Genomic DNA, 26,365 nt, shown 5'->3' with positions numbered 1-26,365 from the left:
AACAGCCAGACCGTATTTGTGCTTCTCTGTCAGGCAGAACTGTTTTTCTTGGCATGGGGCTGAATGTAAGGCCTTCTGCTGAGAGTTGGACAGACACGTCCTGACGGATAAGGTTAGAGTTACCGACGCTCCGAATCTGGACAGGGAGAGAGATAGGGTGGGTGGAAATATGCTGAAATATCTGTTGGGCATTACTCGAAATGAACTTGGACTTTGGGAGGAAAACTAGTGAAGAAGCTCACAATTGGGGAATTATGTCTCCTTCGAGGCCGAGCCAACATCATGGGAGAAGTCAGTTGTGTTTTGCTTTTGCGACATCGGCAGATAAAACACAGGTGGCGTGTTAAACGGCAATCGACAATGGAAAGCCGAAATGTTTCTTCTCACGCAGGTTTCAACTTATTTGCTCGGCCCTAGTCGAGGAAGGGGAAAGTCCCCGACTTGGGTCTGAGGCTTTGTGCTTCAAGCAAACGAACGCCAGGGAAAACAAGCACAGGGATGTGGCCACAGACAGGAAATAAAAGTTGGAGCAATGTAGCAACACCTTTAAACGCGTGTTCATTGATTGACTTCATTTCTACGCGTGGTTTATTCAGAATACTCCCATTTTTTACATCTCATTCCTCCCTTACAACTCATACTGTTCTCCGAGTGTGCTGTAATGGTCCATGGAGACAGTTTTGGCAGCAGTCCACGAATACAACAAGCCTGGCTGAATCAAAAGAAGTAGGAGGGGAGGAGAGAAAGAAAGAATGAGCTGCAAAAGATATCCAGAAGGAAGACTGGGAAGAACAGACACACTACAGAATACAGACAAAGGTTTATAGACGCACCTTTCAATCGCCTGCTAGTTACTCAGTCAGTGTTTCAGTCAGAGGTTGCGCTAGTCAAGCCCAAATCTTTATTCTAAGGAGATATATGGGAGAATTTAATACTTTCAACTTCCAAATGGAGAAGGAAAGGTCATTTTCACCTTAATCCTGACAAACAATTCTGTGATGAATCACGGTATAACAGAGTTCAGCCCCCAGATACGATTTCGGAATTATGCCTCAACTGAATAACTGATCTCTTTTTTGGGTGGCGGGATCATTTAAGTGGCCATTTGCTGCTAGGCAGAAATGTCTGTAATTTTCCATTTCGGAATACAGCATAGTCACCGACGGTGTCGCCATACATGCGCGGAACTTCGGTGTGGGCAGCGTGGGTCTTCGGTTCCCACCAAGTGATGGTGTGGATGTGAGTGTAAATGGTCGTCCGTCTCAATGTGCGCCCTGCAACTGATTGGCAAGCAGATCAGAGTGTAGTCCGCCTATCACACAAAATCAGATGGGATTGACTCCAGCGCCCCTTGACCCTGAACAGGATAAGCAGTGTAGACGATGGATGGATGGATGGATGGAACACAGCGTTTCCTGAGGTCAGCAAGTTGATGTTGAGAAAAAAAGACACTTGGCAAAAAAAAAAAAAAAAAAAAAAAGTGATAAGGCAAGACTGCATCACAAGGAACAAAACCCCCACAGAATGCTTTAAACCAAAATATCAATTCATCTTGATCACTGAACTGCATTCCATTCTCAATAGACTTGACTTTTCATGAATGTGCCATCACAGATTGCAGCAATCAAGACTTCATCTGTTAACACAGACAAGAGAGTGGAATGAGAGGAATTGGGTTGGAAAAATGATTGGATCCCCACCCAGTATATCAACCCAAAAAATTACAATGGTGCACAGGAGAGACAGATTGTTTGTGATTATCCGAAAAACAAGTCTTAAAAAGAGGGCAGTGTGTACACTTAATGAGGTGGTATGTGCATTTCAAGTGTCTGACGCGACACAAACGGTTCCCTTTTTCCTGGGTTGTAAACTTGCCACGCTGCACTAAAACACATCGAAATACTACACAACTGGGCAACGTCACCTTGCGTAACTGAGAGGTCAGAGAGGCCGAGGACTGGGATAGAGTTAGGCCAAGGGTGTGCATTGAAGACCATTGACAATCCTCTGCTCTCACTGGGGGTGGCATACAAACACACACACACACACACACACATTCTCCTGTCATGCCATAGCAGAAGTGCCTGAGCAGCTGGTACGGCCAGGTGGTGACAGATGCCCCGCCTCTGATTTGGCCTGTGGCCATGGAAACACAATGGGGTCCGGCCAATGGCTGTGGTCTCTGGAGGGGAATGTGAATGGGTTTAGGAGAGGAATCAAAATGATCCAGCTCGCCCACGTTTACCAGACCCCCTTTGCCAAATGATGACAATAAGAAGCTGTAACTGACTTGCTGTACGTGGGCGCATGATGTCATCCAGGGCTGGGCAGCATGCGTGCAATTAGCATGAACAAATCTGGCAATGATTGAATCAGCGGGGGGCCAAGCCTGCAACACCCGGATGCGACTGCTTTCCGAACCTTGATTTTTAACAATGACCGTCTCCCCACACAGGAACCCGGAACCACCATACCTGATATGTTGAGCAATTCTGTTTGATTTTTTTTTTTTTTCAGACGGTTGCAGAACAAAGTACAATAAATAAACTAAACAAAGGAAGAAATGTAGGAGGAGAACATGAACATTTCATAAAACACATGCATAGACGCAATTTTATTTTGTCTTCGTTGCAGGAGGCCACCAATTACTTGGAAATAACATTTTAATGGTTTCCCGTTGCACTGACAGGAAGTCCAAAACACAAAAACAGATCCGAATGCGGCAAATGTGAACTGGCTCCAGTTATTCGGTTATATGCAATACGAGGGGGGGACATAAAAGAGGTATGCAGAAAGATGAGAAAGTGGAAGAGCAGCAAGAAGGGAAACCAGGACAGTCAGAAGCAAATAATCATAAAAATGCCAAATTCAATGAAAGCACATCAAGATGACTGCAAGTTCTTTTCATTTTAGCAACGGAAGCGGATGCGATCACAACTTGAACTGAAAGAAATGGGGACAAGATCTGCTGTGTATATAACTTTTAGCCAAACACACCAAAAAAAAAAAAACATTATTGAAATGTAGTTGCTATTACATGAAAAAAATGCTGAAAATATTACATTCAATGAAATGAAATGAAAACAGCGGGATGCCCAAAGTAAAAAAATCATGAATTTTGAGAACATTATGCCACAAAAGACGCCCCCCCCCAAAAAAAAAAAATTTGGGTGTTTGAACCATCACAACCAACTTCAGCTCAGTGAGCATCTAAAGGATTAACTCCACAAGCGTATTATTTTTTCGCTAGACTTTTAATGTCTCAGTATACTTTGCGTGTTGTAGGCTCTGACGCATAATGGTTGTTTTGAAACAAAATGGCACATGCAGCGGCGTACTGAGCGCCGCCATCAATATGGAAGAGAAGAGCGCCTGTGTAAATGTGTGCGCGTGGGTGTGTGTGTATCTTCCTTACAGGCTCGTGACACAAGTCACTAAGCATTACATCGCTTATTGCCTCCATGGCAGTTTTCTCTCCAACCAGTTTTCTCAGTAGCTTCTTGCCGTTCATCGTGTCTTAAAATAGAGCAAAGGCATGTTGACCTACGTCAGTCTTCCACATACACTTAAAACGCCCAAATCAAGAGAAGGCTTCCCATGAATCAAATGCGGTGACCTGCAAGGAATGCATGGAAAGGTTTCCAGACAGTCAGCTGAGTGTGCTGAATTGTCACACGGCGGCTTTTTATAGAAGGGCGACTTATTGTGACGTTGCGTGGCACAAACACACAGAAAGGCGCGCACATGGGCACACACGCACCCACACAGCCGCAATCTTATCTAACCTAGTCACTTCCTATATTCTTTTTCCCACTGTTCCCCAGAAAGCAACAGGAAGTTTTGTATGAGCGAGGGAAGTTGTCCGTATCGAAGGCTAAAGGAAATCCTTTATCCTGGATTACTTTCTCTCACACGCACACGGGGAGCTCACGCAATGATACCAAGATGCAATCAAAGCAATAAGGCCTGATTAGATATGCTTGTAATTTGACAGCGCCACACAAACGCATTGATTACTATCAAAATGTTGTGACCAGATTTGAAGCCAAATATACTTAAAGGGGAAGTCAAGCCAAACTTCCTTTATTTTTTCAAGAATATGTTCTATGCAGGCCCGACTAGTTGAAACACAGCATTCTGATTAATATTGCTTTTGTGGAATGTGAGTTAAGCAGCAAAATCCACCCCTTTTTAGCCATCTCAGTGGGCGGCCATTTTGTCACTCCTGTCGACTGAAAATGACATCACAAATGCTCAGGGGTCAGGTAACGACCAATCACAGCTGATCTGTTTTATGAAGCTGAGCCTTAATGTTGCCGTTTCAACTAGTGGGCCAGCTGGGAACATATTCTTGAAAAAAATATGTTTCGGTTGATTCGGTTGTGAGCGTTCGAAAAATAATGTAACTGTGTTTAGCATCTGCGTTAAGACAATGATGTGTTTATAATGTTCCCTTATACACGAATTAAATAGAAACGTGTATTTTTTATCCCGCCACTTTTCAATGCTACATGCTAGAAAATGAATGGAAAATCTTGCGAATATGAACCTGCCACCGTGGTAACCAAACAGTGACTTCCACACAAAGTTGGTTCAAATTGGCCTAAAACAAAACCTAGACAACGCACCCAACAGCGCATGAATGGCTCTTTGACAGGTTCCCGTTTGCCTGCTTCCTGACTCATACACACACACACACACACACACACAGGAACCATTCATATAAAAACAGAGCGGACAAATGCAAAACACACACACACACACACACACACACACATATATAGACACCGATAGGCAGCAGCATGGATTCTCCGCAGGGTTTAGGATACAATTAAAAAGCTCAATTAGACGTGTATTTCACATTGTGTGCCATGCTTTTTGCATTGAAGAAAAAACTTTTTTCCCCCCAAGGGACAGGAGAGGAGAGGTAACAAGGAGGGAGGGAATAAATGTAAATATGTCTAATGGCGCAGTGTCTGCCAGGCTGTTAAGATAAGTGCCCGATATATGCGGCATCCAAGCAACACATTATTGCAGATACTGCAAATGAATTCACTTATTCTGCATTCAATCCCTCTGATAAGGCTTGCTCGCTGGCCAAGCAACTGCAGCTTGGGAAATACAATAACACGCTGTTCATAATTCAACAGAACTCAAACTCTTTACTCTTTTCAAAAACACATCCACTCATGCTTATTGTCTCTCTTCCTGCACTGTGTCATTTCCCGTAAAACTAAATATCATATCCACATTGACTTCCTCGCTTGTATCCTCCAGGTGTCGTGATGCCAAGTTTCTTGAGTCGGCCGCTGCATGAATCTACTGTTTGTGTGCTTGCTCAAATTGCTATTGGCCAGGGCACAAACTCTCGACTGACAATACCTCTCCATTCTGAACACAGATGGTGCAACCTGTAGGTTTTTCATGGCCCATTTGTGGGCTGGTAAATGCTTCACTGTCCACACTAACTGGCCTAACGCACACAAAGTAACACACACTCATACAGGGAGGGCAATAAATTGAATCCAGTACAATGCGACCCCCGCAACGGACGTGGTGGGAGTGATGGCTTATGCCAGAGAACGTCGCACGCCTCAGAGTTCAAATGGAGGTAAAGTGGAATCGCGCTCACAAGAAAGGCATGTGATGCTATTCTTCAATTAAATGATGACGGGAATCTGAGGGCTTTTGCCAGTAGTTTAACTCTAACCACTACTTGGAAACATGTGATTTATTGAATTCCGTGATTGTTGTAATAAATTAAAGGCTTCTCGACATTGTCGGTGGAGGATTAAGACCATCATTACATTTTTAAACGAGAGGATTTATTGCATAGCAAAGTTGAAACGACAGTATTTACCAACGTAATAAATATGCTTCAACATAGAACAGAATCACCCGATGCAAATGCTAGCGCTCTATAACCTTGCCTGTATGAGCCTTTAACCTCACTACCTTTACCTTTCATTCCAATAAAGGTCTCTTTTTCAGCCGAATGATTGCTAACGCAAAGCTGGAGTGGATGAGTCCCGGCGGGAAAAGCCACTTTCCGGAACATTTTACCCAATTTGCATTGCTTCTGGCTTCATCGTTCTCCCCGAGGAGCCGCGAAGTCGTCGCGGTGTATATCTGTGTGTGAATGTATTTGTCTCATACAAATGCCTTCACTAAGGGGAACACAGAAGAATATTTGTCAGTTGAATCAGCACAAGAAATTGCTTTTTTTTGTTGTCATGTTCGTGTTAATTATGTGTGTTGGATACAAGCACATGTTTAATCCATCCAGCCATCCAGTCATAATAGCCTATGGCCACAAATACATATTCTTAGGTATTCACAGGTATTCTTTTCATAAAACAAAATAAAATAAAATAAAATAAAATAAATAGTCTGTGCCACACAGGGGTCAAAAACACAGGCCGTCAACAGCATGCCACAACAACAGGAGGCAATTCATTTTAGCCAGCCAAAAGATTGCAGAATTTTAGGGAAAAACACTAAATAAAAATGGGCAACAAAAGAACTGGAGACTCTCGAATACAGAGTTAATAAAGAAGGGCACACGCCAGGTATTTTTTTAAAAATAAATCGCTACATACTACGGAAGTGTGGAACTGCCAATGTGTTTACTGGGCTGTCGTTTGAACGTATTGTAAAGTGGTTTGATCATACTGATAGTTGTTTCAATGTACTGCAAAGTGGTTCAAACGTATTGATAACGTCTTTCAAATCTATTAGCAAAACAATGGCTAAATGCAAAAACATTTTAGCCCATAATGCCACATGCACATGCACAATTGCGCACCAAGTGCACCAACAGTGAAAAACTGTCAATACCGCGTGGCGTTATGTGGCAAAATGTGTTATAATGCATATAGTTCGTATTTTTAAGTGACCTTTTGCAGCCGCGTGTGAAAGAAAAGACGAATCCTCGCATGGCCTTCACGCAATGAGACAGAAATAATGCAAGATTGACTTCTAAAGGAAAAAAAACAACAACATAAAAAATGTGACACTGAGCAGCCTTGACTATAAATTGATGTGTATAAGCTGTGAACTAAGATAAACAGTGAGGTTTCACAACGTCAGAACCTGCTCCCTGTGGCTTTTGACTCTCCCGGGGACCCAGAATGTTTTTTGAATTGCCACACACAAGGGAGAAAGTGACGCAGGTCCAATGCATTAGAGAAATGATGCAACAAGAGAAGCAGCAATCAGCCTGATTAATGTGTGTGTTTGTGTGTTGTGTCATCTCCGACTTTATCCACTGTATGCCTAAGCTATGATGCCTTGCTTCGACTGCACTTTCGAGGTTTGACACGAAATCGCCGGGTTAGGAAAATACGGAACACGCGAGTGTGACGAATATACAACAGTCAATCAATCGAGTGGCTGGCGAGGTGGATGGACGACAGTTTCTACTCGCACGCCATTATTACAAAATGCGGCATAAAGTGAGCACACAAAACGGCGTCAAGGTTTGAAACGGAATTAACAATCACATTTGTAGTGAGTCAGAGACGAGAGACTTAGTAAATAACTGAACAGGCCAGATTTACAGGTATATGGAAGCTGTTACTTGTTGTTTGCCAATAAATGGGCTACGTGGAGAGCCAAGCGCAACTATTTAAAGCGTATGTGCAGTGTGTGGCCTGAAGACAAAATAAACCACCTTTTCAAATCAATCCACATTACTTTGAACAATAAGTCTCATTTGATCTTTACTCTGCAGTCCTCAGGGTCACTAACGATTACAAGCACACCTCTTTATCAGAAGGTCCAATCGAAAGCTAATTTCCCTTAAAGCCAGCCTCTAAACTCTAATCACCTAGAGGAACAAACAACAGCCCGCAGCTCCCGAGTGCTACCTTTTCCCAGATTAACTCACCTAAGGCCCATTTCAACATCCCTTAATAGCTCTGTGCCTTTAATATGCTCATTAAACGTGTGCGTATGTTGTTGCAGGTGTAGGAGGTGCTAGGTCACGGTGATATGCAGAAAGAAAGAAAGGCCCGACCTAACATCATAATCCTTGATTCCAAACAACGTTGTACAATAGAGCAATTGGATTGTCAGGGAGACGGACTGACATTGTTTGATTTTCCTTGCAACCGACTTACTTAGTGTATGTACAACACGAAACTGGCAGGCCAAAAATGCCATGACAACGATGTCCCTGACGCAGCATCCACAAACTGTATGATGCCGTTGACCACTGGCGAGACAAACCAGACGCACCAACAACAGAGAAAACACCACTATATAGCGACCATATTTAAACACATCAAAGCATACATTAAGTATTCCTTAGTGTCTGTTTTCAGTCTTGATCACACTGTTCTTCAAATAAGATGCAGTTAAGTGCACCATAACGCGCCGGGCCCGTAAACCGGCCCAATGATTGGACGTGCCATGAGTGAAGGTGACAGAACTGCTACCGTACAGCCTAGCTTATTAGCGAGATCCATAACTAAATGGAACAAAACACACACCAACCGCGGCAGAACTTGACAAAACTACAAAGAAGCACAAGATGCTGGGGAAATACATGTTTTTCCCGTCCCAATATGGACCACCTCCAAGCTTGTGGACCGTCTTACTTAACCAGGTCACTGAATCGATCGCAACTGGACTGCTCCGTTTGTCTTTGAAGACGTTTTGGCCCTCATGAAATTCATTCATTCAAAAATTCTGTCCCCAAATCTACGGCAATTGCAGTCAGATTTACCCATGCAGTCCACCCGCATAAACCGACTATCCCGTTTGGTCCGCGCTGGTCTGAAACTTGATTGCTATGGTCGCTGGGAACAGAATGAAAACCTAGCATTTCGATCGAAGGTGGCGACATGTTTTACAACCACACTGACTACATTTTCAACGAGACATATGGCACAGTTAACATCCAGTTAGAAGTTGAAATTACCGTTGTTTTGAGGGAATGTTTCTGTCGTACGGTTTTGACATCATCTGCTTTCAAATGTCCGACGGAACTGTAATCGGGATCCAGCCACGGTGTTAGCCTCAGTGCCCATCAGCGCTAAAGAACTTTATGTGGCGGCTTCTTTCCGTAACTCGGACACACTTCATTCGCAGCAGCAGCCGCCTTGACCCTGGTGCCTCCTCTGCCCTTCACTGCATCACTAAATGCAGCCATTCGGGCTCCCGTAGGGCCCATGATGGAGCCTTGGTCGCCTCCCAGCCACATTCATACCACTGAGTCTGTAATGAAACTATGGATTTTCCATCAGAGTCCCGACACTAACTGCCTGTTTGCCGTGCATCCAGTCCCCGCCGCACTGTTCTGTACTGTATATGGAGAGCCGATTTCAACAGTCCTTCTGTAATTCGTTTCACATCCTTCTGCCAGTGGCAATGGTTTGTCAGCTTGATAGCAATAACCATATACCATATATTGATTTGCAGTCAAGTGGGAGACAGCTTTCCCCCAAAAAATGTTTACAGTAAGATCCACACCCACAGGAAAATCTCCGTCACCGGTGAATGAATCGTTACATTTACATTTGATCAACTTACAGGGAATATTTTCATCCATATTGTGGCTGTAATTACAAGCGGGATCAAAGAAGCGCAGAGGCCGCACTGGATCCTGTTCACAATCACGGCGTTGTGCATGGATGAGCACAAAGACGGAGCTCATCTGCGAGCACACAAACGCCGAGACGGAACGAACATGCCAAGGGACTTAATGAGCGAGTGTGCCGTCTATGCAGTTTCATCTCTGTGCTGTCTCCTGCTCTCCCCCCCCCCCCAATCACACACACACACATGCGCACATAGCGGGTAAACATGACCTACAAGCCCACTTACTTCCGAGCCCAGCTGAAAGTCAACTCCTAGCACTGCGCCGGGACTAACTTCAACCCAGTAACGTTTTGGCTCGGTTTTAACGTTGCCACGGTGCTCCAATCTCTCTGCCTGCACCACAAACATCAATGGTCTTTCTCGCTCCTTGTTCCTCTTCCTCGCTATCTGTATCTATGGCTGCCCTGACTACTGTTGCCATAGCAACCAAGGAGCAGGCCCGCCACAAGGGATTTAGAGGCAACTTGGAGTAAGGATCCCTGTTATTGGAGGCTTATTACTGGGTGTGTGCTTGGGTGTGACTTGCGTTTGCTGGGGTTCAGACACAACGACATCTTCTCCAGAATAATGAAGCAGGGCTCGCGGCGGGTGGCGACAACAGTCAATTCAGAGGAAACGTCAAAAGGCACACATCGAATATCACCTGCCGGTTATTTAACGAAAACAGTAAATAACCAAGCGGTTTATTCAATTACAACAATAGTGGCGACGTTGAGAAAAGAAGAGGCAAAACCAACACCCTCATCACTTTCCACCCCATATTAGATGTGCATATACGCACCATCTGCGCCGGCCCTATCCATTCCAAGGTTATCAGTAATCCAATAGGTTTTGCTGAAAGCGGGCATGTTTCCAGAGACGCAGCCAATATCCTGTAAGCGGAAACATCCGGAAGGAATCGCGTCTAAGTGACACAGCGTTTGCTCTCTTCCCGTCCATCTATGTGACAGGATGAAACGTTTCCTGCTACCCCACAGTTATTCCTTTCATTTGTTCCACTCGTTTCTTGACAAACTGACGATGCATACGTGTGAGCCGCCGCGTTTCAAGCCACTATAGGATAGTTTGGCATAAACGTGGGTAAAAATGCATGAATAGGTGCCAAATAGTAGTACACAGTGAAACTTGGAAAGTTGTCCGCAATCCATTCTGTGACGTTGGTTAACTTCCAAATCGCTCTAATTTCAAACATTTCACCCCCACTACTTGCACAGGAAACGTCAGTAGTTCTGCTGTGCTTGTATTAAAAGTTCATTTTATAAATTGCAAAGAAACAACACATTTTAACAGCATGTTAGAAACGTATAGACCAAAACGCAGGGACCAGTATCGTCTCAAAAAAGCCCACAAAACAAACACCTGCGCCGTAGGCATTTGTGGTTTCTCAAAATTGGGCACACACACCCGTAAAGGCACGTATCAAATTTGAAGAAAGTGGGTCTCGTGTTATTTCTAGGTCACTAGATCACTGCCAGTGACCCACAAATTGGCAGCACAAGGCTGTTACGGATGATAACGCATCGTCGAGAGGCCTTGGGCTGAAGCTTTGAGCAATCGCACACCGAGCGTTAGCTTTGAACAGCGGGGTAACATCATAGTTACAGATGGGTTGCAGATTTACGATGTCATCTCCACGGAAAAGAAATATGGGCATATTTACGAACATGAATGAAGTTCGAGCCTGACCTACCAAGTAAACACTATCCGCGCTAGTTGATGCGACATGTTGTCGTATCACTGTATGCATGCAAGCCTGTTCTCATGTTTCCTCCCTGTTTATCCTATTGTGTGCGCCTATGTACTTGCTGTCATTAATGAGGGTGCATGCGTGTGTGCGCTTGTGTGCGTGTGCGCGCGGCCTCTCCCTTGGGACGCTGTTTGCAGTGCTTTAATTAGCTTAATCCACCAGCAACACACGGATGGGGGAGCTGTGAACGAGAGGGGTTTGATGGTAGTTGGAAGGCGAGGCGACCGAGGATACACAGAGGAGAATATCTCTCCTTCCACCATTTGTTTCTCCCCGAACACGGCGCGCGCGCACACCGACGCACACACACACACACACACACACACAAAGCACACCCCCTCAGTTTTGGCAGCGTCAGAAGTTGGCCAAGCCATTGTGAAACCTGCAGGGAGGTGGAAACAGTTTCTGAAATGACCACATGTGCTGCAGGAGGCCAGCTCAACCATTTCCAGAGAGACTTTGCATTCACGGAGAAGCCAGGCTAAATGACCAATTAAATATAATAGCGAGGGCTTAATTGGCGTTCGACAATTTAGGATGACGTGCAATTAACGCTATGGAGAATACATGGAGTAAACTATGAGCGTGGAGAAAACGGAGTGAGACGCTCTAAAGGCCGTAGCGGAAGATGGGCGGGGAAAAAAAGGTAAGGCGGTGAAGAAAAGGTGGGGGCAGAAAAGTGGGAAGAAGGATGATGCACAAATACTAGTCTCGGGAATAGATACAATCAGATCAGTCAGTCAGCTAATGACTATTTCCACGGGGAAAAGAGGGTAGCACCAAAAAAGTAGACATGCATGTCTATGAATCAAAGAGGTAAACAAGCTCTGGGTCAAAGACATGAGAAGCGGTGAGGGACAGCTAAAGCAGAGGCGATGACAAATCACAGATTGCTGCTTTGCAGCCAATAAATCAAAGTAATTGAAACGTGTGAACGGATGGATTTCTGGCGATCAATTAATACATTTGGCCTAGCGATGGGGACAATAAAGTTCAAGAAGGAGTAAGAAAACAAAAACACCCTCTGCATGACATTGACGGAGCCATTTTTAATTGCTAACAGCTTAATGGGTGAAAATCACAGCGCCACAAAGTCAACTAATGCACAAATAATGCCATGATCTTTTTTTTTTTTTTCCTTGGTCCACTAATGCTTTAATAAAGCCTTAAGCTGGTGGAAATAATTAGTCCACTTTTAGTTCTAAGACCCAAAATCCAGGAGGACATTCGTGACACAAGGCTGACTGGAAATATACCCTATAGTTGCCCTTTCGTGCGGACTTATGCATATACTGTATTTCAAATTGAGAAGAGACAAACGTCCCTTAGCTTAGCTTGGAGCAAAAACTTGCCATGCGTGGCATGGTGGAAAATGTATAAGATTCTCACACTGCACATAATCTACTGTCCTTTTAATCATTGGTCGTAGCTCTGCAGTAAAGCAGTACACTATGCTGGGGAAGCATTTTAGCACAAACATAACTGTGTCTCTGGAACCCAGTACCTTGAGATAATAAGCAAGTAGCTCCATTCTAAAGATATCTTTCGGTTGCAAATTTCGGGGCAAATGATCTCGTTCACGTTGTGGCCAGCAAAGGAGACGAGTGGACTTATGGGTGTGAGCAAACATTTGGTGCCTTTAGCACATGTGGTTCAAGGACGAGGTGTTCTGTCTAAAATGCGCAGAAGAACGTGAGGAAAGAATGTTACATGGGAGCATCAAAATTATAGGTACATTTTAAGGGTATATATACTCTCCACTTGGGGGGCAATTAGTTAAACATCATGAGACTCAACTACATTGTGGAGGAATGAACGTGACGGGGCCTTGCCACATGGGTAATAACGTTCATGCATGCGCTTTAACCGCTCTGAACACGGTGGCCTTCAAATGAAGTAGTCCCAAAGCATGTCATCCACGTGAAGCCACAGTAACGTTCGAACCAAATCCCATCCAAGCATGTAATCTGTAGCCTTTTCTATGCCTTCATTCCCTACGTAAAAATGTGCGCGTACAGTATACTGTCTGTATACAAATGAGCCTGTATTCCTGAAGGAGCACAAACAGTAATCGTCCTGACAACTCTACCCCAGAAGATCTCATCAAAATGATCTACTGTAAATCTATTAGCCTGGCAATGGCTAATCTGAAAAGCCTGCTTCTGTTGCTTCCCTAAGAGTGTCTGCCTGCTTGCATTCTTCACACTAGATTAACTAATTTGATAGCAACACGCATACAGTCATTTACACTCCAAATTTGGTGTAATAGAGAGCAGGAAGCTGTGAGTAAGTGCAAATGTCTTATATTCCCATATGTCCTACCTCTATGCAAATGTCCCACTAAAATCTTGCTGATACTAAAAGGTTTATGTAGTTTCGGTACGTGGTAGTTGAAGCGGAAATCAACCCAAACATATTTTTTCAAGAATATGGTCCCAGCAGGCTCACTAGTTGAAACATGGCATTCTGATGAATATTGCGTTTGTGGAATATGAGTTAAGCAGCAAAATCCACCCGTTTTTTTTAGCCATCTCAGGGGGCGGCCATTTTGTCACTTCCGTCGATTGATAATGACATCACAACTGCTCAGGCCTCAGGTAACAACCAATCACGGCTCATCTTCAGAAAACAGGTCAGCCGCGAGTGGTCGTCACCTGAGCCATGAGCAGTTGTGATGTCATTTTCAGTCGACAGAAGTGGCAAAATGGCCGCCCACTGAGATGGCTAAAAGCGGGTGGATTTAACTCTTATTCCACAAATGCAATATTTATCGGAATGCCTTGTTCAACTATAGTGGGCTTGCATAGAACATCTTGAAAAAAATAGGTTTCGGTTAACTTCCCCTTTAAGGGCTGATGGAGGGTATGCGGGCCAAGGTAGATTCTCCTAAGCCAAAGCATGCATGGTGAGATGCTGGGTTTAATTGCAAGGAAATAAGTGTGCTACAACATTGCGGAGGTAGGAGGAGTGTGGGCCAAAGGTAATCTCGGCCCACTGTGCTACTTGCGCGTGACCCTCTGGACACTGCTAGCATCCAACTTTCCCACTGTGAATCTTTGTACATTACAGTGGGAGCATATTCTCTGGACTTCAGGTTCATAGTACGACATCATCATGTCTGTATGTTGGGCTGGGAAATTAGATACATTGCGTCGTTGTGATTATGAAAGAATAGTGAAGTCTGACGGAAGGTGACCTAGAAACATGCTATCCAGGTCCTTGCTGGGATCATGCGAGTATCCCGGCTTGTATCCACTCATCTGATCTTCCTTTCCAATTGGATTGTAGCCCGCCGCATTTATTATTCATCTCCTCTTTTCGAAAAGATTTTTTTTTTTTTTCTCGGGCTCCCTCTCGCACGGTCTCTTCATTGTGCCTCATTAACCCTTGAAAGTGGTGAATTACGGCTGGCATTCAAAAGTAGTGAATGAGTGCCGCGCAGTCACATCGAGCAGAAGCCAGGAAAAGTGCAATAATAATGAGAGTTTCAGGGAATGAACTGTCCCCATCAATGACATGCGGACGCGATTGCACGAGTGTACTGGAGGAACTGCTAAATGGATGTCAATGACTTTTGGAGCTACATGTGAGAATTTGATAAGGGGACAATTAACTTGCAGCAATTAAGAGTGCCCCCTCAAAGCAATCAATGTTCATGAAGAAATATGGAACATTACAGCAGATGAGAAGTTTGTCACATAAAAGGTACAGTTGGAGAAAGCAGTTTAATGAGACTGTGGGGGTGGGCGAGTGGGTATCATAGCAGACGACGTGGAATGAAATCTTTTACGAGCCTTCCATAATCTGCCCTTACAGCAAAGTGTTTCACCTAATTATTTAAAATGTGTTCAAGGTTAGGGCATCTGATACGTATGTAGGTTTCTCTTACATCTACTCCATCTAAGTGTGAATGTGCTGTCAGCTTTCTCGCTTTAATTGGAGAAAATGATTATGGGGGAGGGCCATCCCTACACGACACCTCCACGCATACATAAAACTCAACCATTATCAGGAGAGGAATCGGAATCATTGATTAGGAGCGAGTGGAAAGAGAATATGTGAGCAGAAGATGAAAGAGAAAAGAAGAGAGCAGAAGCAGACAGAGAGACAATGTTAAGAAGCAGTGTTATTAATTCATAACTATGGTTACACAATGGCAATTTAAATAAGAATGAGATTGCCTTTGAGTCACGCATGAGCTTGTAGTAGTAAACCATCTATATTTGTGTTGCCCACATAAAAAACAGTTGGAGAACCTCAAGCCTTACTTGGCAAATTGTATTAAATAAATGGAGGAAGTGCACTGCTTAAGTGTAACCAGCAGAGGTGCTGTCGATCCAGTCTCTAGAATATAACAAAAATTGTGGAGTCACCGCTCCTGGAGGATGATCATTGCAATGTTTAATTTTGTGAAAAAAGAAAAAGAAAATAATAGATGTGCAACAAAACAGTTTTTCTATTCAAAATTCCGTCCTTATTGCATTAACAAATACAGACAGACACCAAAAAAGCAAGAAATAAAATTGTTGTAGTCAGTCACAGACCACAACAAATGATGGAAACGGTTTGTAATTTCCACTTATTAAAAAAAAAATATTCCTCAAAGCCAGAAGGGTGGTATTTTCAATACCATTTGCTTTTTTTCCCCCTCTCCTAAATTAAACAATTATATGGTCACCCTTCAGCAACGGTGATTCCATAATTTTTTTCCCAGGGGTTGTCGACCGTGGTCAGATTTACAACCTTTGTTTGAAAAAGAAAAGAAAACGGAGATTAGTACTCCTTCGTGCCACCATTTTCTGGAGATGCAAATATAAAATAAAAACACACACAGATGAATTCCTGAGTCCGTCTATGAATAATATATGATGTGGTGTGGTATGCTGCAGCACAACTGCTCACCTACTGCGTGTCCCTTGGTTAGCCTTCATATAGCATGCTTTAGAGCAGAGAGCCAGCTTGTGACTTCATGTGATTTCGCTGATTTGATTCAAGATTGGATGCCAAGAGAGAAATCGTGAGTGAGTGGGAGTGAGAGGGACTGAAAGAAAGAAAAAAAAAGAAGATAGCGGCAGAGAGAGATAGCGACAGAGCGAGAGACATACTGTACATGCTTGACTTGTCGCACTCGCATTATGGCTTAACTGGGCTGTATCTAATAAGAAAATGCCATTAAGACTGTGCCCGTCAAGAGGAAAAAGAAATAACTGGAGAAAATGACACATTTTGTTGTTAATTTGGGAACATCCTGATAAGATTCGATGACTGATGGCCCTGTGGGAAGGAGTTAAATTAACTGGAAAAAGATGTACTTAAGCAAAGTGTAAATTATCTGTTTTGTCTTGAGCAGTCAATCTGCGTAGTATCTGATCCCTTTCATCCACTCTCTGCATTTCCCGTCTCGCTTTCATCTATTCCGTGCGGGTGTGTGTGTGTGCGCGCGCGCGTGTGTGTGTGCATATGTGTATGCGTGTGACCACATGCAGTTGTGTGAACTAATGACCGCGGGCCAACGAACGCCTGCACAAAGCCAACCTCTGTGCTGCTGCCCGGGTCAAACAACTCGTGGCTCAGTGGCTCAAGCCAAAAGATGATACATGCGCACCCACCCACATACGGGATCAAATCTCTTTAGAGGCATTTCTATTTGAAAATTATTATTTAAAGGGAAGTCAAAAATTGGCTTTACAATACTATGTTCTATGCGGTCCTATTACACCAAACACACTTTTCTGATTAATAAATGAAGTAGCTAAATACACCCATTTTTATCCATCTCAGGGGGCGGCCATTTTGTCACTTGTTGAAGAATGAAAATAACATCAAAGTGCCAAAGGGCTCAGCTTGCGAACGTCACATGACCAAACCCAGAAAGCAGGTGAGCCGTGATTGGTCGTTACCCGAGCCCTGGGGCGCACAGAACTTATTCTCAAGAAATTTTGGACTGGACTTCTTTAATAAATGTAATAAAGATATCAAACACAGCATAGCATTGCTTTCTTAGCAATCTTCCTGAATCAAGTAGTAGATTAAAAAATGGGGGGGGGGGGGGGGGAAATGTACCGTGGCCTACTATTAGTATTAGCTTCCACTGTGCATTTAATCGTGCTTTGATTTTATTGGCTGGGCGTCAAGATACAAATAACACAACGCCACGTGAACGCACTCAACACACACGAGGGAGACAGGTCAGCACAATGTGGCAGTGCAATATCAGTCAATTAGACCACATTACAATGGTGACGAGTGGCCCCAGTGGAATACAGCAATTTGCTTCACACCGCGATTTACACAAGCAATGTAAAACAGTTTAATAACACCAAAGTTAACATTAAATTATAACTGACAAGAATGTATTCAAATTTGAAACCACGTCAGATACATTTCTGTCTTTCACAGCAGCACAATGGCATACACTGTAGTCTCTTTCCTTCTCGTACTTATGTACTCATGAGAGGAAAACAGGACTTTTGTATAAAAATAGAAGAAGAAACACTGACTTGAGATTTTCAAGCAGGATGTTTGGGGGGGGGGGACAAAATGTCACAGATTGTTGGCTGAAGAATTTTTTTTCATCCCTACATTTCTTCACTTATGCTCAGGTTGGATGCACGGGAGGGAACCTCAGCACCAAGCCAACTGAGCCTGGCACAACCACTACGAGTACACAGTGGGCAATGGGATCACCCGCCACCTGGCTAACTGGCCACATACATAAAGCAGATGGCTCATATTGAATGCCTTCTCACCATCGCCACCACCAAATAAGTGAACATATAAGCAAGCTTAAATACAGGGGAACCTCTACAGTCAAAAACAATCTTTGGCGCTAGATGACCTCTGTTTGTTTCCAAAAGAAACTAATAAAAACACCCCAAAATCTGCAAGCAATATTTTAATTAACATTTTCACATTGTTAACTGTCACACAATGTAAAAATAATTTATCCGGTGTTGGTAGCAAGACAAGACAGGCCTTAATTATCTATGACAGTGAAAGTGATTAGCATTGCAAAATAACATTTTCGTACTTTTAACTCAATAAAATAAAAAAATATGGTAGCCACTGTTAACAACACAACATTTAAAAAAAAATCACTTTACCACAACAGAAGTAGAGTACACAAGCATACTACTTAAACCAGAAAAATCCAAGAAAAGACATGCAGAGCTAATCCATTGTCACACCTTGAACTTGACTCGTGTGAGATGTGCTAAGGTCTCACATGATGTTGTGCATGAGGGTGGATTTTCGGAATAAATGTTCTGAGATTTGCATAGGTCATGCATCAACCTCAGAATTTTTTCCCAACGTTTAGAGGATAATTCTTACAGAAAAATGTCTGTAAATTTCACATTCTATGACCTTAGAGGCATTTCTTGACATCTACCAGAGGTTCAACTTAGTCTTAGATAAAGTACCTGTGAGTGATACTTAAGTAAAAGTACAAATATCTACATATCAACCGCATGTATCAAAAGTCACTTTCTGTATTGACTTTACTCTACGCGTTAAACATCTAGCGTGTTAGCTAAAGAGCGACATTAGCCTGACCCTCTTATGACGCTTCCTGATTAGCTACGTCCTGTTTTCAGGACCTCTCCCTACCAGTAGCTACCACATCAATACAGACAGGAATTTTCTACTGCTTTGTGCTCTGTGGTTAACCCATTTAGGAAAGGAGTACATAACCGTATGTCTACCCTTCAAGCCTGGAGCGCTGTTGCGTCTTTCTACCCTTAAAGCCTGGCCTGCATATATGTCATTTTCTTTTTTTTATCCAATTTTTGTTCTCTTAACCAATGAAATGCATCACAATATATACGTGACGGTTTTGTGAGCCCGCAGAAGATGTTCTGGAATTCTTTCGAGTCATAATGGCGGACGCCATCGATGGCGGGAGCTTTGAAATCAGTAACAGCAGTGATATAGACGATGCACTTATTGATTTTTAACAAATAGAACCAGTCGAACGTGATATATGGTTAAGATATATGATTGTAGACAATGACAATATCGATGTCTTTGTAACAAAATAGAGGATGGTAATTACCACTCTATTTTTAAAATTAAAAATAGTGCTTCTCGTACAGTGACACTTTATTTTTACATCTTCGATTGAAACAGTAAAGGTTAATAAACTCGGGCCTGTGTGCAAGCCACATGTCTAAGGTCTCAAAAATCTTTTGGAATTATGTTTCCGTCTGCTACAGGGGCTGAGATATTAATTATTTTGTAGGTGTTGAATTTCTGGGAAAACTTCAGGTTTTCAAGGGTAATTCCAAAGATGACCTTAGGTTTTGGGGAGCTGTTGAGCCAGGCGCTTTAGGCTTTAATGGGTTAAAACACTATTTCAATGAATAATTTATTTAGATTTTATTTTGTAGTGTCTTGGGGAAAATGTATTTGTGTAAATGTACAGTATGTATTCTATTTGGGAAATGTAGTAAAGTAAAAGATGCCAAAAATACAAATACCCTGCATCGTTTTTCCTCCCTCAATAGGTAGAGATATGTGAAATTTCTACTTAAGTACAGTAAAATAAGTTTTTATACTCTGTTCCATGACACGGCTAGTTCCAGTATGACAAGGAGTCTATGTGTCATCTCTGTATATTGTGTCATTATTGTTATTTTGAGAACGCAACCATAACTCCCAAACAGACACAGACATCTCAGTCTTTGCCAAGCCAGACATGGTATGATCTGCGACTAAGACGTAAGCTTGGGTGCTGACAGATGAGCAGACACGCTGACCAATGTCGGGCCAAATCGAGCAGTTCCAGATAATGAAGCAGCCAAATGAAATGGAGATTTTTAATCCAAAATATTAAATGCGGCGTATGGCTGGCCCACCGCTGTGTCCTTGACCATGGCAGAATCCAGATGACCGCTGGAATTAGTTAATCACACCATTGGACACCACCTTCATCACTTGTATCCCTCATCTAGTTGCTCTCATTCTCTCTCAGCAAGCCAAAGGAGAAAAAATATCACAGGTAAATTATTCTTTTGATAAAAATTAAAATGGCAAAATACATAGATGGATACAATTGTATAGGATTGTTTTCTAGCAACATTGTGAGTGTAATTGCTTTCCATCAATCTTTTCCTGCCCTTTCTCTAAAACTGTGACTGTACAAAACAGCAAAAAAATGCCCTCCAGAAGTCTATTCATCCATTCTACAGATATTCTTGCTCCCCCCCTTTCGAGAAGCCTTCAGGCATGGCTATATAAACACGACTATACAGCAGTGTTCTCCAGGGGAAAGCATAAAGAACAGGGACAGCCTCTGTATTTTCTGTATGAACCCCCACAAAACTGTTAGCAGCTAAAAACACAGCACTGTTTTAATGATGAGATCATTTGAATACGACATTGAAACAAACAGTAGGACGAGGGCGAATATTTGGTCTTTAATTGATTGAATGTTAGTTTTTAAAGGGAAATTAAATCAAACCAAACATATTTTTTTTCAATAATATGCTTTATGCAAACCCACTAGTTGAAACAAGGCATTCTGATAAATATTGCGTTTTGTGGAATATCAGTGAACCCACCCGTTTTTAGCCATCTCTGGGGGAGGCCATTTTGTCGCTTCCGTGGACTGAACATGACATCGAAGTTGCTCAGTGCTCAGATAACGGCCAATCACAGCTCACCTGTTTTCTGAAGCTGAGCCGTGATTGGTCGTTACCTGAGCCCTGAGCAGTTGCGATGTCATTTTCAGTCGACAGAAGTGACAAAATGGCCGCCTTGCAGAGTTTGCTAAAAATGGGTGGATTTTGATGTTTAACTCATATTCCACAAACACAATATTTATCAGAATGTCTTGTTTCAACTAGTGGGCCTGCATAGAACATATTATTGAAAAAAATATTCCCCTTTATTCATCAGAATGCCACGTTTCAACGAGTGGGCCTGCTGAGAAGATATCCTGGAAAAAAAACATGTTTGGTTTGGTTGATTTCCTCTTTAAATAATTGAATGGCACATGACAATCGATGTAAATGTTCTGAACTCACGCTATGAAAACCAGCGTCCTTTTTAACAGAATAATGCTGTCACGAGGAGTCTGTGCTACAGCGGAGGCCTGCAACATTACGCATGTCGAGATTGAATCAACAGCGCCCGCAGACAACCATTTTGCCTAGGTTGTATTAAAACCAAAATCATCAATCAATTGCTATGGATCGATTTTCTTATTTGTCCAGCCCTAGTTTCAGAAAGAGAATACAAAGTTCGAGCTCAATCATCTCTTGTCCTCTATACTTTCATTACTTCATTCTTCATAAAGGCTAAACTTCCCGAGGAATCAATAGGGGCATTCGTGTGTGAACACATGCGTACATGCATAAACACACCTTGCTCACCAAAGTGATGTACACACACACACACACACACACACACACACACACACATCTATCAAGCAGAGAGGCACAGAAGAAGGCCACGACAATGGCAAAGTAAAGACAGTGAATAGCTGTCATTTTGACAAATGTGCAACACTAAATCATAGTCCAACATGCATTGTTCTCCTCCCTCAGTCCCTCATGAACACCACATGGCAAATACCGACATGCATAGTGTGAGTGGCAAACGCCGGGGGCATACGTAAATAAGCATTGAAAAGTTCTCCAACACCTAAGTTGAGAATATATTCATGATATTTAATTGTTGACAGGTCTTGAGCGGAACAGAGGGAGACTGACGTAAATTCTAACGAGTAAACATGACTCCCGAGAGTGCGGTCATTCATAGACTGAGCCCATAAGTACGCACACACGCACACCAGTTGTTATGCAAGGCACTTCTATCATTTTCAGTCATCCTCTTAATTGATCACAGAGCTGACGAAAGCAAAGAGCCTTTAAGCTTCGCTGCCAATGGATTGATTGAAAGCGAGCTCTTCAAATTAGAGGCAGGCCAGAATGTGGTAACAGTAACATTTTACATCTGGCAAGACTTGCATGACAATCAATGAGGGCAAAGCCACAGACTTGCTGCAAACGGCTCGTTAAACTAACGGGCTTCAAATCGGCCCTGAAATGTCATGAGGAAAATGAGTCTAGCTGCATTAAATCTTTGCATTCAAGTGTGTGTGTCAATGCGTGTGTTGGCGGGGGGAAAGGGTGGGGTTGGGGCCGGGAGGGGGGCTTTGCGTAAGAAGAGATTAAAAGGCAAGCATGGAATTTTTTCTGAAATCAGATAACAGAATCGCAACGTGTTGATTCTAAAAAAAAAAAAAAAAAAAAACACTACTGATCGAAATCAGTTTGATCATGAGACAATGTATATCATCCATACCTTTTTGAGTTTGCCATTGCGCGTGCCAACAAATGCAACGGTGTTTCCACGGTAGTCATACGCAGCCACCGAGGTCATGCCGTCTTCTTTGTCGAGGAAGAGGGGGATGCCCTCGATGGTGCTGGTTCCGCCCAGAGGCTGGTTGAAGTCCTGGCCACAGAAGTTGTCGTCAATCTGCAAAGGCTACGGAAGAAGAAAACACAAATCATTTCGTATGTTTTTAGGATTTACAAATAATTGCCCTGTGGATAAAGGAAAACAAAGGGATTTGTATTGAGAGATACGATGTTTCAATAATCTTTACAATCGGGTACAAGATGCGCTAAGGACTAAGACTGTGGCCTTTTACACTGTCTGTAAAAGGCAGATTTTTTTTTTTTATTTTAGCATTTGTCACTGTTCTACATAAACATCACAATTATGGAAGGTGGGGACAAAGTCGACCAACCTTTGAAAGTTAGTCTCAGAGCTGTAACAAACTGGATGTTGCCTTTGTGCTAGTGTAAGGTGTAATGTCAAAGGACTTCTGTGTTCAACAGAGTAAGTAGAGTATATGTTGGGCTGGGCAATTCATCTATTTTATCAATTCATTCGAATTTATTTTGTCAGCTAATTTTATTTATTTAATTTTTATTGGACGCTACACGCAGTAACTTTTCCGACCTTTATAGCGAGTAGGGCTGCACAATATTGGAAACACGGCAAGTATTTATTTTCACATTATCTGTAAAGGTAAAAAAAAATATCTACCGGTACTTCCATTAATTCTTTGAAAGTTTATGAAAACCCCCGGACAATTGCACCATCATGCACCAAAGCTCTGATTTTTATGTTAAAAGAATACAGACCGGTTCAACAACCCCATCTCAATCTCATTCAAATGTATTGCACTACACCTTGCATTCTACAAATTTGACAATTTGTCTCCAATACCCCCTGTAAGGCATACTTGAAAGCAACCAAAAAAAAAAGACATTTGTTTCCACAGAAAACGTAGGAGAGCAGAATAGGCTAAGGGTGCATCATTCCACTTAAACTATCAACTTTCCATGATGCTCCGACATGTTAAGTGGCCCATTCAAATGTGGCCCATTCAGAAACACAGCTCTTTTTTTTTCCCCCCTTTCCAGACAGAGCCCTATCGTGCTGAAGCTTATTGTGAAGTGATCAGACATGCTGGTGACCATGTGACAATATCTGGAGCATTCCAATGTCATGGAGAGACTATCACTCCGGGCACTCCGCTGACCCATATGACGCCTGAAAACAGTTAGCATGCTCGCACACAGTCACGTGATGGCTGCTTTCCAACAAAAAGCACATTTCCACGTATTGTTAGTTTTTATATTTGCGGCAGAAAAAACAAGAAAAGATTGGGGGGGGAAAGAAACATGGGAATTTATTTTCAAGTGTGTGTATACTTCTTAATACAATTAATACATTTTAATTTCATTGCTTCAAGATTTTGTAAATCAACAGTTCAACAAAATTATTATTTTTTTTTTTTTTAATTCATCCTACATTTTAATTCCTTATCTTCCCATGCTAATTTGGATAAATATGTGTTTCCAATATTGTTCTTCCACTTTGGCAAATGTCTGTTCCAGCATGACTGTGACAAAATGCAGAAAGCAAGGTCCACAAAGCCATGTTGGATGAGTTTGGCGACCTCCAATCATGTCCATAAAATGAACAAGTGAATACAAGTTAGTTTGTCAGATGAGAAGTTTGATTGATTAATCGATAGGATGAAGGGGCGTGCGTCCGTGTGCATTAATGAAAGTCTCCAGAGGAAGGTAGTAAGAACACACCCTTCTCTTACGCATACATGCACTTGGGGAGTGTGTAAATGGCAGTGTAATCCACAGTCTTATCACTACACATCATCTGATTGATCCACGGAGGAGAAAAGATATAACACACCGCACCCTCACCCTCTCAATCTGACTAAATAGCCTGCAGCAAAAGTGCACATCAATACATCGTTATTCCGGTTTTTTTCTCTTTCCAGTTGGTGAAGTAACCTGCCCGTCGCCTTCACCTGCATAACTCTTTTCAGCGCTTATTGCCAAATCTGCAACAATCATTCACCCACTTTGGAGTCAAAATGTGAGTACGTGTGTGGGAAAGTCAATTGTCTCCTAAAGTCAACAAGAGAGCTTGATCTCTGTCGCAGTCTGTCTCAGGGTGTGAAGGAAGTCAAGACTGTTTAATGGATATTTATGGTTGTGTGTTCAAGTGAGACACACGCCCCCTTTCTCAAACAACTTTCTATTGTGGGCACAAATGGCAGTGGGGCAACTCTTCTTAAAACAGACGCTGGACAGGTGACACATTCACAATGTCATTTAGTGTGCATCCTCGCACAAAACGGGACAACAACAATGCAAATTGGTTAGCCAGAGCAATCTGTGAGTTACTTCCCTGTGTACTGTGCATACATTTGAACAAGCCAAAAACGATTTTCTATCGTCTCCATATGACAGACAACTGGCAGGCAACATATTCAAACCATAAGGCTATGGGAAAGCACCCCCTCAAGGATTACACTCAATTCCATAAACACCCGCAATAGTGCACAACGCACAAGCACAACCGCGGCGTAACAGCCTAAGGGCAAACGTAAAAAGGTTTAATCCACTTTCGATAGAGCATCAGGCTTACCTTACACAAAACGCACACGCAAGCATACATTTGGGAGCCAGTATACACAGCGCTGTATGTGGCACTGAAAGGTAAAAGTCCAACGTTCCTACACATCTAAGGATGATATCAAACCTGTGTGCAGTTTGAGACACAAACAATCCCACGTGAATTTAAGATGACACCGATTTGATTTTAACGTTTATTCTGCACATGAAAACAATTTAACACCCAATCGACTAGCAAATCCCAACCATGAAACTAACGCTATTTAAAACGGGAGTTTCCATATGGACACAATATTACCCTCTGTTGTCTCTTATTGATGCGGAAGTATATTTAAAGTGGAAGTCAACCCAAACATATTTTTTAAGAGTATGTTCTATGCAGGCCCACTAGTTGAAACACAGCATTCTGATTAATGTTGTGTTTGTGGAATATGAGTTAAGCATCACAATCCATCCGTTTTTTTAGCCATCCCCAAGGACAGCCATTTTGTCACTTCTGTCGACTGAAAATGACATCACAGTTGCTCAGGGCTGAGATAACGACCAATCATAGCTCAGCTTCAAAAAATAGGTGAGCTGTGATTGGTCGTTACCTGAGCCATGAGCAACTGTGATGTCATTTTCAGTTGACAGAAATGACAAAATGGCCGCCCCCCCAGAGATGGCTAAAAACGAGTAGATTAACTCTTATTCTACAAATGCAATCTTTATCAGAATTCCTTGTTTCAACTAGTGGGCCTGCATAGAAGATATTCTTGAAAAAAAATATGTTTGGGTTGAATTCCGTTGCAAGGATCCGCTGTGTTTTCAAGGACACACAACAACCAGCAGGGATGAAAGAGTTAAGCCAACAACCTGCTGCTGAGTTTAACAGCGGGGTTTTACAAACAAAGGAAAGGAATATTCCGTCATGTGTGCATTGGAGTGTGCATAACAGTGAACTGTGGGTTGCATAGTTGTGGGTTTTCTCGTATAGTGGCCAAGAACATTTATTATTCATCTTGCATCCCTTTTGGATAAGCCCTCACTATACAAGGCACACTATAACCTAGATTGT

The 26,365-nt window shown here is 42.6% G+C and overlaps 1 protein-coding gene across 2 annotated transcripts in view; it reads right to left on the bottom strand.

The window, feature by feature from the left end:
• plxna1b (plexin A1b) overlaps window positions 1–26,365 on the bottom strand; it is a 166,484-nt gene that overhangs the window by 97,801 nt on the left and 42,318 nt on the right. For both annotated transcript variants that reach the window (XM_086040217.1, XM_086040218.1), the window contains exon 3: window positions 22,658–22,840. In XM_086040217.1, coding sequence (XP_085896343.1) covers window positions 22,658–22,840 — 183 coding nt within the window. The remainder of the gene's footprint in view (window positions 1–22,657; window positions 22,841–26,365) is intronic.

Source organism: Filicampus tigris, chromosome 9 (genome assembly GCF_054856515.1).
Source record: "Filicampus tigris isolate MCC_2025a chromosome 9, RoL_Ftig_1.0, whole genome shotgun sequence".
Lineage (NCBI taxonomy): Eukaryota > Metazoa > Chordata > Actinopteri > Syngnathiformes > Syngnathidae > Filicampus > Filicampus tigris.
This window is presented reverse-complemented; position numbering and strand designations above follow the sequence as displayed.